At 32.6% G+C, this 13,978-nt stretch overlaps 4 protein-coding genes across 5 annotated transcripts; 2 read left to right on the top strand and 2 right to left on the bottom strand.

The window, feature by feature from the left end:
* Positions 1 to 631: 631 nt before the first annotated feature.
* LOC138130616 (ninjurin-A-like) lies at positions 632 to 2,262 on the top strand. 2 transcript variants are annotated; one of them, XM_069047189.1, is made up of 2 exons: positions 632 to 1,550; positions 1,873 to 2,262. In XM_069047189.1, exons 1-2 carry the CDS (start codon positions 852 to 854, stop codon positions 2,053 to 2,055), a joined length of 882 nt encoding a protein of 293 aa, XP_068903290.1. In that variant the 5' UTR covers positions 632 to 851; the 3' UTR covers positions 2,056 to 2,262. The 2 variants fall into 2 exon arrangements, with proteins under 2 accessions (XP_068903290.1, XP_068903289.1); XM_069047188.1 differs by having other exon boundaries at positions 647 to 1,583.
* A 2,371-nt stretch (positions 2,263 to 4,633) lies between these two features.
* Positions 4,634 to 6,949, top strand: LOC138130613 (endoplasmic reticulum-Golgi intermediate compartment protein 3). The gene is made up of 6 exons (XM_069047186.1): positions 4,634 to 4,820; positions 4,877 to 5,035; positions 5,087 to 5,235; positions 5,284 to 5,345; positions 5,396 to 5,754; positions 6,481 to 6,949. The coding sequence occupies exons 1-6, from the start codon at positions 4,730 to 4,732 to the stop codon at positions 6,816 to 6,818; spliced, it is 1,158 nt and encodes a 385-aa protein (XP_068903287.1). The 5' UTR covers positions 4,634 to 4,729; the 3' UTR covers positions 6,819 to 6,949.
* LOC138130617 (reactive oxygen species modulator 1) lies at positions 5,792 to 6,441 on the bottom strand. Its single transcript, XM_069047191.1, has 3 exons — positions 6,281 to 6,441; positions 6,078 to 6,216; positions 5,792 to 6,023 (listed from the first exon to the last, which is right to left on the bottom strand). The coding sequence occupies exons 2-3, from the start codon at positions 6,206 to 6,208 to the stop codon at positions 5,915 to 5,917; spliced, it is 240 nt and encodes a 79-aa protein (XP_068903292.1). The 5' UTR covers positions 6,209 to 6,216; positions 6,281 to 6,441; the 3' UTR covers positions 5,792 to 5,914.
* LOC138130615 (transcription termination factor 3, mitochondrial-like) lies at positions 6,834 to 8,248 on the bottom strand. Its single transcript, XM_069047187.1, has 3 exons — positions 7,560 to 8,248; positions 7,292 to 7,506; positions 6,834 to 7,240 (listed from the first exon to the last, which is right to left on the bottom strand). Exons 1-3 carry the CDS (start codon positions 8,123 to 8,125, stop codon positions 6,963 to 6,965), a joined length of 1,059 nt encoding a protein of 352 aa, XP_068903288.1. The 5' UTR covers positions 8,126 to 8,248; the 3' UTR covers positions 6,834 to 6,962.
* Between the last annotated feature and the right edge of the window lie 5,730 nt (positions 8,249 to 13,978).

Here is a 13,978-nt window from a genome sequence, read left to right on the forward strand (position 1 = left end):
CGACGATCAAGCTGTCGAGCTCAAAAACAACTACATTATTTCTTATTTGAGACGCCAGCATTATTCGATTTCGTAATTCATTCACATCTGGAACATCGGTAGCATAAACAATCGACTTCACATGACCCCAAAAATAAAAATCTACAGGAATTAAGTCCATACTCCTGGCGGGTCACGGAAAGGGGCCACGTTTGGCTACCCATCTTTCCGGAAATTTGTTATTTAAATATTCCACAACAGGCCGTGTGCATAAGGAGGCGCCTCTCCTCATATACCGCATGATAGATCGCTGTTGCAAAGACAGTTCGTCTAAGACATTTTCTAAGTCAGTTTGTAAAAAATTCAAATAATAAGCATCTCCGCCGGGTCGACGATTGGGTATAAAGAAAGGACCAATTAAGGAATTTTGAAAGATCCCAGCCCAAACATTCAACGACAATCGGTGCTGCTGATTTGCTATGCTAGTGACTGACCAATAATGCAAATTTCGTAGATTTAACACCCTATTCCGTGAAAAGTATGCAAAGGTTAAGATAAAGCAAAACTCAGGAACCCACCTAATGGTTAGCGCGAAACCCAAACATGTCACACCGAAAAACCCCTTCGTTCTTATATCAAAGACAAATAAGACGCATCTTGCTTTGCACCCGTAAATATCATAAAACCTTGAGTTCTAAATTAACATGATAGTTAGAAACATCTCGGCTTCAGTTCTGCACGTGATTCATAAAAAGCTTGTTGGTAGACCCACCGACTACGCAAAACGCGAAAGACCATTTTAACACCGCCACTAACCAATTCGTTCAGTTCGCCGCAAGCTCTTCTGGTGTTTGTGTTGTTTTTGTGAAACGATGTCAAACCACAGTGATAACAGTGATGATAACCACCCGAACTCGAGGTCACCAGCGCCTGCCAGAAGAATACGAAGAGATTCAGCCTCGCCAGTCATGGCCGAAAGGATCCCTCTTATTTTGGCAAACGAAAAGAAACCCCCACTCGCCAGTTCGGAAACCGACGACGAATTTGATGATGACGGCGAGGCCGTGTCCGCGCCCTATCCCGGAGTCGATGACGGATTTTTCAATGGAGATGCTGATAAACCAAAAGAAGAGAATCCGGGCAGCGAAAATTTGCCAAAACATGACAGTGATGACGTACCGGTGATAATGTCGAGGGCTGGTCCAGACGGTGGAAGCGAAAAGCCGGATGGTGGAAGTGAAAAGCCGGATAGTGGAAGTAAAAAGGCGGATGGTGGAAGTGAAGAGCCGGATGGTGGAAGCGAAAAGTCGGATGAAGCCTATAGAATAATGACCGCGGGAGTGGTTCCCAGCAACTATCCAGGAAGACTGTTCCCGTACCCCACTTATGGGCACGACATTGAAACGGGAAGTGTGATACCAGATCTGGATTTAATCCCTGATGTGAACGTTTACCAGCACAAAAAGACAGTAGCTCAAGGGATGATGGATTTAGCCCTGTTTTCTGCCAATGCCAACCAGTTGAGATACGTTTTGGAAAGCTTCAATCGGCATCCGTATTTTTACCCCAGTGTAATTCTAATTTCGTTAAGTTTATTTTTCCAGGTGAATCTTCGATTATATCTAATATAAATTCATAATTGAAATTTAAAAAAAATATAGTCACGGTGTCATATTTAGATGTAGATTATATAGATATTAGTAGATAAAGGAGCAGAAAAAGGCAACGTTGATGTAATAACCATGTTGCATTAATAGCAATGATGATTATTGCGATCACGTGATTGCAAAAGATCACTCGTCGCTCAAGCGGCACCAGTAAATTCTATTTGTTGTTGCATATTTTTGATTTAAAATGAAAATAACTCATTTAGAAATGTTTAAATTGTTTCAGGTCGCTGTTGGGATAGGACTTATATGGAACTCCACATATAACGTCAAAAACGAAAAGGAGATGTGTATTGCGAACAAGATAAGCAATTTTACGATCATTGCAATATTTCTTGTTACGGTTATAAATGTTTTTATATCTGCATTTGGTGTGGCAAACCCCCCACCAACCACTGGCTCTACGTAGACTTCCGCACTTTATTTAAATTTTTGTTGTAAATTTACGGCAATTGTGATATTATATTTACGAACCTACTGTTACTGTTTAGTCAAGTTTTAGTTATATAATTTAAATATTTTTATTTATAGCTTGTGTTTATAAATCCGAATAATTTAAATTTTATAATGCAGTGGAAATATTATAAATATTTAATACATTACTTTTTACATAAAACGGCCTCTTTACTACCTATGGCAACGAAGAACAAAAAATACATTTTTATAATTACAACATCGACAAATTAAAGGTCAATTGAAAAATGCACATTTCAGTAATGCTAATCTAAATGTTTTATGACATAAAAAGATGTTTCACGGTCATGGCCAATGAACTAGACAGTACACATCACTTAAAAATACAGAGTTTATTAATTATCTTTGTAAATATTTAAACACTACAACTATACATACCTATACCTACCTATTTACTGGTTGGTTTTTTATTTTTCAGTATTTGACAATAATAATTATTGTCGTTTGTTTTTAAAAACTTAAACAGAAATGCCTTGCATAAAAATAGTACCTATGTAGGTTTTGTGTTACTTTGTCCTCTTATAACTTTTTAATGATTTTTTGAAAATTATATTGCTTACTTCTTACATACATATGGCAATTCACTAAATTGCTGATCCATTTCAATGAATTGTGTTGAACCTTTTATATTTAATTTTTTTAACACGATTTACTCACAAATTTTAATGCCTTGTACAATTACGATTTTAATTACTTAGCTGTGCCATACAAAGATATTAACTGGTGATAACTAAAATCCTGACTGTTTTGATGACAAGAGCAAACAATAACTGCCTTATTTTGAAAATGATATGTTATTAGTAATTTATTTCAGACACAAATGAGATACATTTTATTAATCGTTTGACTGTAATTTTAGGTAATTTAATGTTTTACGTACCACGTGGGATTCATTTTGTTTTAACATGTCTACATTTTAATTGCTAATAATTAGTTCTGAACTGACGCAACCTTTTTGAACATCAACCATCAACTAATGTGAGAAATTTTCAATTGGTCTATATTGTAGGTAATCAGGAATCATAACTTGTTATCACTGAATCGCAGATAATTATGGTACAAATTTAGTATATGTGAAGACACTCCATATTGAGGGAAAACGTAACTACTAGCTAAATGTCTGTGTATAAGAAGGATTAACATTATTGCTCAGTTTCATTCCTATCCTAATTGATTGTAAAACATATCTCTCCACTAAGAACACACAATCAAAGATATTCCACTTTATTTTCAAGCCTTTTTTGTTCTTCTTTTCTTGAAATTAATTTGTTGTGGTGTAGATAAGACTCCTTATCAGCAAATGCTGTTGTTTAGCTTCTGTAATTTGTTTATGTTGAAATTAATGACTTGCATTCTTAAAAATAAAATTTTTACTTAGAAAACATGAAGAGAATTTGGTGACAGTTAGGATTTACCTTATCTAACAAATTTTTACTTCTATACACGACGTGGTTTTTTTGTGCTTTGTTGCTAAATTGCTTCTTCAAAATATGTTATTTTTTCCTGAAAACATAAAATACGTTCCCGTACACAACGTGTCTCAGAAATAAGTACATTAATTTTAACCAGTGACAGATCTCGTCAAGAACAACAAAATTGTTATGTACCATTTTTCCGAAATATAATTTTCATTTTATAACTTAACGAGCTGTCTGTCTTTTAGTTACCTACTTGACCCAATGACAGTGACCGTGAAATAATAGTTTTTCAGAGCAAAACATTGTGTTTTTAGAATAAAGTTTTTTCGCTCTGCGGCCGAGGTAGAGACAATAAGAGGATTACATGATTACATTTTCAGTTAGTTTTATCCGACTGCACAAGGCAGGTGTGTATTTACGTGTTGATTCTGTGACTTAAGTTAAAATTTTGTGAAAATGGTGAATTTATTTTCGAATAGTGAATACATAGACGTTGTGTTGGTGTATGGTGAAGCGTGCGGGAGTGCTCCTCGAACCCAGAGAATTTCCGTGCTATTTGGTATAATAATATTTGAATATTTGTCGACATTGAAGGTTACACCTTAGCACTGTCTATGCTTCAAATTTAAATTATTGTTATTAATTTTTTCGTTGAATCGAAGACAAGTCGATGCCATAAAAATTTACTATTTATATCAAGGACGACCACACTTATTTTTGAACGATAAGTTCTGGATTTTTTTTGGTAAAATAATTGTCTATCAAGAATAATTTAACGTCCAATTTAATTGTTATCTAGGGCGCTTCAAAACCTAAAAACATCACAGTTTCGTAATGTAAAGTGATTACGAATGTGCTCATTCTTCATTGTTATTTTTCGAAAAACTACATTAATTTAACAACAATAAAATAATTATATAGAAATGGATATATGTATACGAAAAAATTAAATTAAATTCTATATTACAGTTGACAAATTTGTTTTTGTGTCGTCTCAGGAAGTGGTAACAAGATAAGAAAATGTTTACAAACAATTTCCATTTATTCTCTCCCATTTTATATTTCCCTCTTGTTGTTTGCGCCCTCTGTCGCGCAATTAATTCAAGTTTGCCAAATACATTTCAAATTTGACAACTCGACATGTTTGCGTCAGCGGACAAGAGTAAACACTTTTAATTTAAATTTAGTAAAATGTTAAATATATTTGAGAGGTTAAGGCGTTTTGATGCATATCCCAAAACCCTTGAAGATGTCCGAATTAAAACGTATGGAGGTGCAGTCAGTATGTTAATATTCATTTAGTAAAATGAGCAGAACAGCAGTCTGGAATTGTTTCAGTCACAGTTATAAGCCTGACAATAATGGGTTTACTCTTTTGGGTGGAGTTAATGGATTATTTAACGCCAAATGTGTCTGAAGAACTCTTTGTTGATACCTCGAGGAGTCCAAACATACAAATAAATTTAGACATTGTTGTACCTGCAATTTCATGTGACTGTCAGTTGCTATAAGCTTCAAATGAAAGACTGTCACTGTATTGAATCTTAGTTTTAGCATTAGATGCCATGGATTCATCAGGTGAGCAACATTTACAAATTGATCATAACATCTATAAAAGAAGGTTAGATTTGAAAGGACAACCTATTGAAGAACCAAAGAAAGAAGATATAACAATTAAAAGTAAAAATAGTACCGAAGTAAGTTTAATTATGGTAAACATGCAAATTTTTCACCCCTCAATTTAGGTTGCAGTCACAAACAAGACTGAATGTGGCAGTTGTTATGGTGCTTCTATAGATCCACAAAGGTAAATTTTTAACATTACTAGAGCAGCATAAATGTACAATGAGTGTTTAGGTGTTGTAACACATGTGAAGATGTGAGAGAAGCTTACAGGGAGAGGAGATGGGCTTTTCCTGAAAATCCTGAAAATATAAGTCAATGTAAAGAAGAAAAATTTAGTGAGAAGCTGAAAACAGCTTTCTCTCAAGGATGTCAAATATATGGATCACTTGTAGTTAATAGGGTTAGTGGTAGTTTCCACATAGCCCCAGGAAAAAGTTTCAGTATTAATCATGTACATGTACATGATGTGCAACCATTTTCCTCTACAGAATTCAATACCACCCATAAAATAAGACATTTATCATTTGGTGCAAGTATAGATAGTGATACCCATAATCCCCTCAAGGACACAGTAGGACTTGCTGAAGAAGGTAAGTTTTTGTGATTTTTTCTCTGAAAAAAAGTTGGTGTTTCATTAGAAATTTATTGTAAAACAACTAGCTTAATAAATATACATAACTATTAGGGACATTAAGAATTTAAGTAACACATTTTTGAATATTCAATTGTGCTCTTCTCTATTTTATAATATCAGCATCTCAGTCCAGATCCAATTGCCAGGAATGTCCCGAATGAGCCGCCACCTTGTAACATTACTTTGCCCACAGTGTTCACTAATTCTTTCCCTCGCAAGCCACCCCTGTTGAACAAAATAACTATAAAGTTGAAGTACAAATTTCATGTTGTAAATTACCTCAAAGCTGAAAACCCGCCAAATAACGCACCGCTGGCCATTCCTACGCAAAAACCCAAAAAGAATCCCATCTTCATTCTATCAAAGCAAGAGGGGCCTTGCTGATAAACACCTCCAGGAACGGCCGGCATTTTGCTCGCTGAAAAAATAAGTGATTGGCATGTAAGACGTGCCTCAGATCCACATCATTGCAGATTTATTACCTTATTTGTGCGTCTGAGTGTAGAAAAATACTGTACAATTTAGTTTTGATGTTAACATTCAATTTTCGCAATCCTCACGTAGCCCGAGAAACGTGAACTGTCATTCGCTGGATGTGTGTAATGTCACGCGGTGCGGTAGTTTTCCACGTACGCGGGAATATTTAAAATGAATGTGTCCAACAATCCATTTTTTATTTCAGGGGCTACCATGTTTCAATACTACATAAAAATCGTACCGACCCGATACGTAAAAGTAGACGGAGAAACGATGAATTCGAATCAATTTTCCGTAACGAAACATAAAAAAGTTATTTCCATAATGAACGGCGAATCAGGTATGCCCGGTATATTTTTTCAGTACGAACTGTCGCCCCTCATGGTGAAATTCACCGAACGGCAGAGATCGTTCGGTCATTTCGCAACCAACGTTTGTGCAATTATTGGCGGTGTGTACACTGTCGCTGGACTTATTGACACGCTACTATACTATTCTGTGAAAATTATACAAAAGAAGATAGAATTAGGTAAATTGAATTAATTACACAATCAGTAATTGTTTTTTACATTCCTTCACGAGGATTTATAGTATTTATAATTAAATATAAAAATGTAAGTCAACAGTTTGCTATGGTATGTACACCTGTTTGAAAATAAATGAGCAGTACAACATTTGTGATTTTATTTACATGGATTTGAGAAACGCATTAAAGGCGTGAATTGAAGATCCCGCGACTTCTGTAGCAAAATCCGCATCACTTCCAGACACTAGTGAGATTAGAGATGTGTAGTTTGGCTTCTTGGGGTCAAACTGGGTTTTTTTCAATTTCTCCAAAAACTGATGCCTCTGTCTTATCCTGAATTCTCTACATGTCAGGATTTGTGGCACTTTAACAATAGTTTCCAATGGTATCTTCATTTCCTTATGGATATATTCAAATGTTTTCAGTAGAGAATGTTGATCTACAAATAAGAACATGATAATGTGTTACAAAAGGTGTAATTCAAATTTACTTTGTGTGAATATCTTTGGTGTGTGCAAAAGAATTTCTTTTGTTTCTTCAGGAGTGAAACCCATTTCTTCTTTTATAACAAAAGTGTTGAGTTTAATGTGTTCTATGCTGTAAGTAATCAGTCTTGGCCTTTTGACTGTCAAGCTTCGAACTTCATTGCCAGTTAGTGAGAAAGTCTTTTGAAAAAATCCTAGTTTTTTATCAATATCTTGTGTACTAAAAATAATCTTGTTTAAGCATCATATAAACTGGTTATGTTTTATGAACACCTAAAACTGAGCCACATGGGGTTGTGTTGAACAATTCTTAAAATCATTTCATCATTGAACTTCTTAAATTTCAAGTAGTTGATCCTGACTTGTAAATTGTCTAAATCCTCTTTAAAAATAAATGGATTTTTAGTAATTAACTTTCCCAAGTCTTCAGTCTGCAGTCCCAGTTCACACAAAAACATTATGTGATTTTTTATGTCTCTATCAAAATCCAGTTGTAAAATGTATGGAGGAACTTCTGCATTTTTTTCTAATTTGTACAGCTCAACACCCAACTCCACCAACTTTTGTAGAGTGTTTGATTTATTGACATATGCAGCAAAATTGAAACTTGGTCTCAAATATGGGGCTACATCTGAAATATCTTCTTGACATTTTTCTAAAACTGAAGATTCGGTACTTCTGTAATGTACATCATCTTCATTTGAAATCGATCTCGTGTCTAGTACTTCAGAACTGCTTAGGGTCAACTGGTTTTCTGGTAAGCTCTTTTGGGCGCTTGAAAATTGGCGCAATTTTAAATATACGCGTAGGCTGTACGTATTTAATACGTTTCTTATCATTTTTAAAGATGTTTAATCATCACCATTTGCGCACAAATTCTAATTTAACAATAACCTGCAGAATATACTTGAACTTAACCTAACTTTGCTTCTTGTTTAGAATGGTGTCTAAAGTTACGTTGATTCACGCAACGTAGCGGCCCATAACGCAAATGGTAATACACGTAAGGATTTTAAAATAATACCCGCGAAATCGAATAATATCTGAAGATAAAAGGCTAATTTTGATATCATTGTTATTATGATATTTGTCGTGTGATAGAAATAATACAAAGATTTTTTTTTATATGATTGATAAATAAAAATATTTATTAGTTGGAACTAATTCATTTAAAATTGAAAAACACCGTAACTGTGATAATGAGAATAATAATAGTAAAGTATTATTATGTCAATTTCTATGCATTTGATTTTTTGATATTTATTGCATCAGTTTGTTATTGCAGAATAATGCTTTAACGTCAGAAACAGTTATTTTAACCTTTGCAACACCTTTGAATATCTTTGATTTTTCAAATTTACATTTTTAATTAAAATACTGGCTCGAGCTAAAGATGAAGTTTGATTTCTTTAATGCCTTAACTTCATAAGTTGTCTAGTTCTAGTGACATTTTTTTAAAGAAATAACAATTATCGGTGTTCAGCTTTATCAATGAAGGTCAAAATTTGTTAGTCACATAGAAACAAGAATTAATATTTATTTCCCTTGCACCACATAAATAAATCTCCAAACACTGTGTTTTTAATATTGTGACTTAACGCGATAAATTACGGTTGAACTTTTTTGATAATTGAAAATAGTATTTTAATCAGGTTTTTCACATATTATGTACTTATTACATTACATACATATACAGTGTGTTATGGAAGTCCACGTAATAAATTTAATCACTAATAGAACTTTTTGAAATAAACATATTGATCTTTTTTAATGGAATACTTTATTTTACATTTTTCTAACTCTTAATTTGACACTTCGCTCATGGGATAACCATCAATTGAAACGAAAGAGTGAGTGAAAATGTTTTTGTGCGGTAAAAACTTTACAGTTTTTTGAAGAAAGAACGATCTAATACTAACAGTTTTTACTGTTTTTCATTCGAGTATTTTAGTAGAGTAATCCTTTTTTCGTGCTTCGTTATCAATGGATGTGTAAACACATGAGCGGGTATGAATTTTAGAATCCAAATTAATTTTAACTCTGGAAGAATTTGCGTAAAAAATGATTGAGAAAAATGCACATTTTAACGAATCCTATTGCTGGTTAAATTTATTACGCGGACTTTCATAACACCCTGTATACGTCAATTGCTTTTGTTAGTTTTTGAATTGCTAATGTTTCAAATACAGATAGCGGTTTAAAGCGAAATACTTAAATCAAATCTACGTACTTATCAGGTGTACATTGAAAAACCTACACCTAAATGAGAAATAAATTAAAAAGCACCAACTAGGATTTGTGATGAACCTTCAAATGTTAAACGTTGAAAAGATTTTTAACAAAATCATTACATCACATTACTCTTCAAAGAGTTAAGTGGTTTCAAGTCGTTGTTGATTAATCTTGCAACTTCAAGACTTAAAATGTTAGTAGTAAAACATAACGTAGGTAATAAGAAAATATAAGTAAGAAATTTTATATTTGATAAAATATGCACCTACTTACTCATTTCTTATTTATATTTTATAAAAAGGAAGCTTTTATTGATTTAATATCTTACAAACATTTATTAACACAAGTTACATACTTAATTACATAATTTTAAGAAGTAGGTAAAGTTTTAGTAAATTTAAGGCAAATAAATACAGATCTAGTAAAATTAACATAACTTATCAGTTATCAACTTTTATACTAATGGAGATAAAATATTATAATACTACAGGGCAAGTCACATAAGGGTTATTTCCGAATTTATTTTGTACGCAACCAAAAATACTAATGACGCTGACTGCTTGATACCATTTATAATGTGATTTAATTTAGTAATCAACGTAGGTATGTAATTTGGCTAAAAATGTCACAATGACGTTTTCCTGTTCTTATGTGACTTGCCCTGTATATATAGTGAAATTTTTTTAATAAACAATTGTCAGTGTCAAAATGAAGTAAAAAACCATACTGTACCACCCTAAAATTTGGACATGTGGACCAGCTGTATAACAATTTGACACCAAATCATGGTTAAGGTTATGTTTACTTCACTTCCCGTACCTTTCTTCCGTGAATTCATTTTCAAAACAAATTTAATGAGAAATCAGGAGAAACCTTTTCGAATTTGAAATAAACTCTCGCTCGTTAAGACGCAGGCTCAGTTACGTAAAAAAATGTTGACACTCAATGTGACCAATCGTATTATCATGAAAATCACAGTTTGGCTCATACCAACAAGACAACGTTTTGACAATTGTTTATTAAAAAAATTCAACTATAGACACCTACTATTCTATAAATAGTTTGTATTATTGTTAAAACGTAATATTATGAGTATTATATCTATATCCGTTTCGTTAAGTAAAATTGTCCTTCTGAATTAAATCATCACTTAAAATAAATTTAAAAAATCATTAGTAGGATTCCGAATAAATTAAATTTTCTAGATGATTAAATTGAAACCGTGTAGGACGTAGTTGCTTGACATAAGAAAGAACATTAAACTTTTGTTTTCATCCAATCTCCATTTTAATCCATTTAGCAATCACCGTTGTTTTTTTATTTTAATTTTTACAGTAACAATCCTCATTAAGTCATTACCTTGGAAGTATTGTTCTTGCTTGTAGCTTTTACAAACACTGTTCTTCTCCATTTTGACATTTTTTTTTCATTTCAATCTTACCTAAGTACCACTGTACTTATCTCTTTTTTTTTACAAAAACAAGTAAAATTCATTTAGCGGACGTATTGTAGGTATTATTAAAATTAACAGTTGAACAATGCAAAGTACATATTAAAAACATAATGGTTCAGTCACGTAGGTAAAACGGTTGATATCTTTATCAACATTTGGGCAGCAATACAAGGGGGCAAGTGTTTTTCGACGAACGTGGTGTCAATTGGTCTTTATTGTCTGGGTTTCGTGCATTTGAATACTAATAACGTAATTTATGAGACTGGAACAATCAAAAGTGTAATGCCCTTTTGTTTTTAATTCGAGGGAACTTATTAACGAGTACTAAAGTGTCCTGAATTTACGACCCATAAATGAATCCAGGACGTTAACGTAACATCTGAATCGGTTTATTGTTTGCCGTCTCACAACGTCGTCAACTTCAAAGGTTTTCTCTTGGTGGGTGTTACCTTCCAAAATTACGGCGGAGGCGTCAGGTTTAACTATAAACATTACATGATTATGCGTAATCCGCCATTCATTTTAGCTTCAGATAATTTTGGGCGGGTTGGAACAATTACCACTTGTAATTATTTCAACTTGTCAGTCTAAAAAAAATGTGTATCTTACTTTTATCCTGTTTCAGTTCGTGTTGTTTCTGTACAACAAGATAAAAATAATTTTTATGGTGAGAAGTCGCAACGTTAAGATCTAATCGGTTAATAAGATGCGCTTTTTCAATGTTTGTTTTACCCAAGAGTGGCTTCGCGTATTGAAAGAAGGAAATGAATTCCATGTTAAATCAACACGAATGACGATTTTCTGCATATTTATTGCAAGGAAATTAAAAATAATGTAACTGGCAAGGAGTGTAAACTTGTGCAAGCAATTAAAATGTGAATCAGTGACGTAAACAGGCGGTATCGCTTTTGTTCACGCAATAGGTGAAGCTTTTACCTTTAACCTTCACTTTATAAAATATTGTTAGACGAAAAAAAATTGGATTTGCTGTTGCGAAAGTGAGAAATCATCTGGTGGATCAGAAAAAAATTGCGTAAGTCCGTTCATATTTGACGTCAAAAGTGCATTATAATGATTCAAATTGATTTCACGTTATGACTCACTACTTTTAGGTAGATAGAAATATACATAAATTCAAATGCGGCCGACAAAAACAGTCGATCGGTCAACTACACTGTCCAAAAATAATTTTATTTAACAGTGTTAATTACTATTGTTCATAAATAAACCAGAATATTATTTGCACTTCCTTTTTTTGCTCTTTGTTTATTTGATGTATTCAAAATAATATCCGATTACATTTGAATTCATTGTAGATCAAACTTTCAAAATTCATTTCAACTGCAAAAAAGTTCTATTTATTAAAAGCACATTTATTTTTGCAATTTTTTCAATCAATTCAAAAATATTCTTTACTGATGCCTATTTACAGAATAACATTTTGAAAATTATTGTCAAATTTGATATTCGACAATAGTGCTTCAAATAACATTTTTTCTTTGTTAACGACGTGAAAATCTAATTTGTAAACCCTTGCAGGTAGGAGGAATTCTGTTTCGTTTTCAAGTATGATTTATTAGGTGACTAATTGTGTTTAAAATACACTTCCGTCAAGTTTTTAAATTGTCACCTATATTGTTAGATATATCAGTTAGCTCTAGAATTAATTGCTCTGTTAACTGTAGATCAATCATCATTAAATGCCTCATTAAGAATACGTCTGCAGCAACGTCATATGTGTCACGATTTCCATTTAGAACATTTAATTCCATCGATATGCAAAACACGATAAGAAACATTCATGACTAAATACAGACTGCATGTTAAGTAATATGTCACCAATACTATGTTTTATGAATAGGTGATTATTTCTTTGGAGAACTACTTTTCAATGTAATTTTTATTATTTTTCAAAAATCGAAGGAATGCCAGTAAATAACACAATAATTAGATTTATTTTTAGACTGTAAAAAAAGTCGTTCTGGCTTGTGGGAAACTGAAATCTATATCTGTGGCGGTCGTGAAAAAGTAGGTAAGTCAAATAATTTCAAAAATGAGTTAACGATGTTTACACCTTAATAATAAATCATGGAATTAAATAATTCAGATTTTCACAGTTTAAAATTTACTTATATTGAAAGCAAGTACAGGTAGAAAGAAGTTTCTATTTAATTACAGGATTATAGGAATGATGTGGAATTTTGAATCGTTGCCCTGAAAAATTTACATTTTCGACTTACCTACTTTTTCACGACCGCCACAGATATAAAACAATCAATTGTAGAGAAAAAATGTTTCAGTAGATAAAGAAAAAGTTTTCAACACTTCGGCTTTATTTATTTTACATTTTTCTAAAAACAAATAATAAATTTTGAACTGAATAAAAAGTTTCAAGTTTTCTTTAAAATTTTTAATATGTAATCGTATTTACAACTGTTTCTAAAACATAAAAAAATGGTGAACCCAAAAGATCTTGGTTACTTATGATGGTTAAATTGTGGGCAGAGGTCGGACGTTGAAAGCATTCCTGATTTGATGTTAGCATCTTTGCCCTCTATCAGACCTCCACTCTTATGCCCTTTTCAATCCTTATTGATCGTACGTTTTTATCTTGGAGAACCATACCGTGGACCAAATCAGGTTTCTTTCAGAAATATTTTATTTATTATTTAGTAAAAAAAAACCAAACCATTCTAGTACAGGGTGAGTAACAATAACTGTTTCAGTAGGCAATAAAAAAATTTACATGAAATTTTCAAGACAGTAGATTGTACTATTGGGGACACGGAAAACTGGGCAGATGTGTCATTCAGTTGTCAAAATTTCTAAACCATACCTTAGCTACTCATAACCAAGTTGACAGTTTTTTTGAAAATATCAATTATAATGACGGTAAAGGTGCACTTACATTGACACTTTTTGAAATGACAATAACAGACTGCCCAGGATTCCATGTCCCTCATTGTACCTATTTCGGATTATTTTATTGACATTATTGACAGCTGGT

This window comes from Tenebrio molitor, chromosome 5, assembly GCF_963966145.1.
Source record: "Tenebrio molitor chromosome 5, icTenMoli1.1, whole genome shotgun sequence".
NCBI lineage: Eukaryota > Metazoa > Arthropoda > Insecta > Coleoptera > Tenebrionidae > Tenebrio > Tenebrio molitor.

Excerpts from the sequence above, each read along its gene's own strand:
- LOC138130613 (XM_069047186.1), top strand. The coding sequence starts at position 4,730 with ATGTTAAATATATTTGAGAGGTTAAGGCGTTTTGATGCATATCCCAAA. Across the intron at positions 5,036-5,086 it reads ACCTGCAATTTCATGTGACT|TTTTAGCATTAGATGCCATG; the intron begins GTCAGTTGCTAT and ends ATTGAATCTTAG. Across the intron at positions 5,236-5,283 it reads AAAGTAAAAATAGTACCGAA|GTTGCAGTCACAAACAAGAC; the intron begins GTAAGTTTAATT and ends CCCTCAATTTAG.
- LOC138130615 (XM_069047187.1), bottom strand. The coding sequence starts at position 8,125 with ATGATAAGAAACGTATTAAATACGTACAGCCTACGCGTATATTTAAAA. Across the intron at positions 7,507-7,559 it reads CCCATGTGGCTCAGTTTTAG|TACACAAGATATTGATAAAA; the intron begins GTGTTCATAAAA and ends GATTATTTTTAG. Across the intron at positions 7,241-7,291 it reads ACCAAAGATATTCACACAAA|ATCAACATTCTCTACTGAAA; the intron begins GTAAATTTGAAT and ends TCTTATTTGTAG.
- LOC138130616 (XM_069047188.1), top strand. The coding sequence starts at position 852 with ATGTCAAACCACAGTGATAACAGTGATGATAACCACCCGAACTCGAGG. Across the intron at positions 1,584-1,872 it reads CGTTAAGTTTATTTTTCCAG|GTCGCTGTTGGGATAGGACT; the intron begins GTGAATCTTCGA and ends AAATTGTTTCAG.
- LOC138130617 (XM_069047191.1), bottom strand. The coding sequence starts at position 6,208 with ATGCCGGCCGTTCCTGGAGGTGTTTATCAGCAAGGCCCCTCTTGCTTT. Across the intron at positions 6,024-6,077 it reads GGCGGGTTTTCAGCTTTGAG|GGGTGGCTTGCGAGGGAAAG; the intron begins GTAATTTACAAC and ends TTTGTTCAACAG.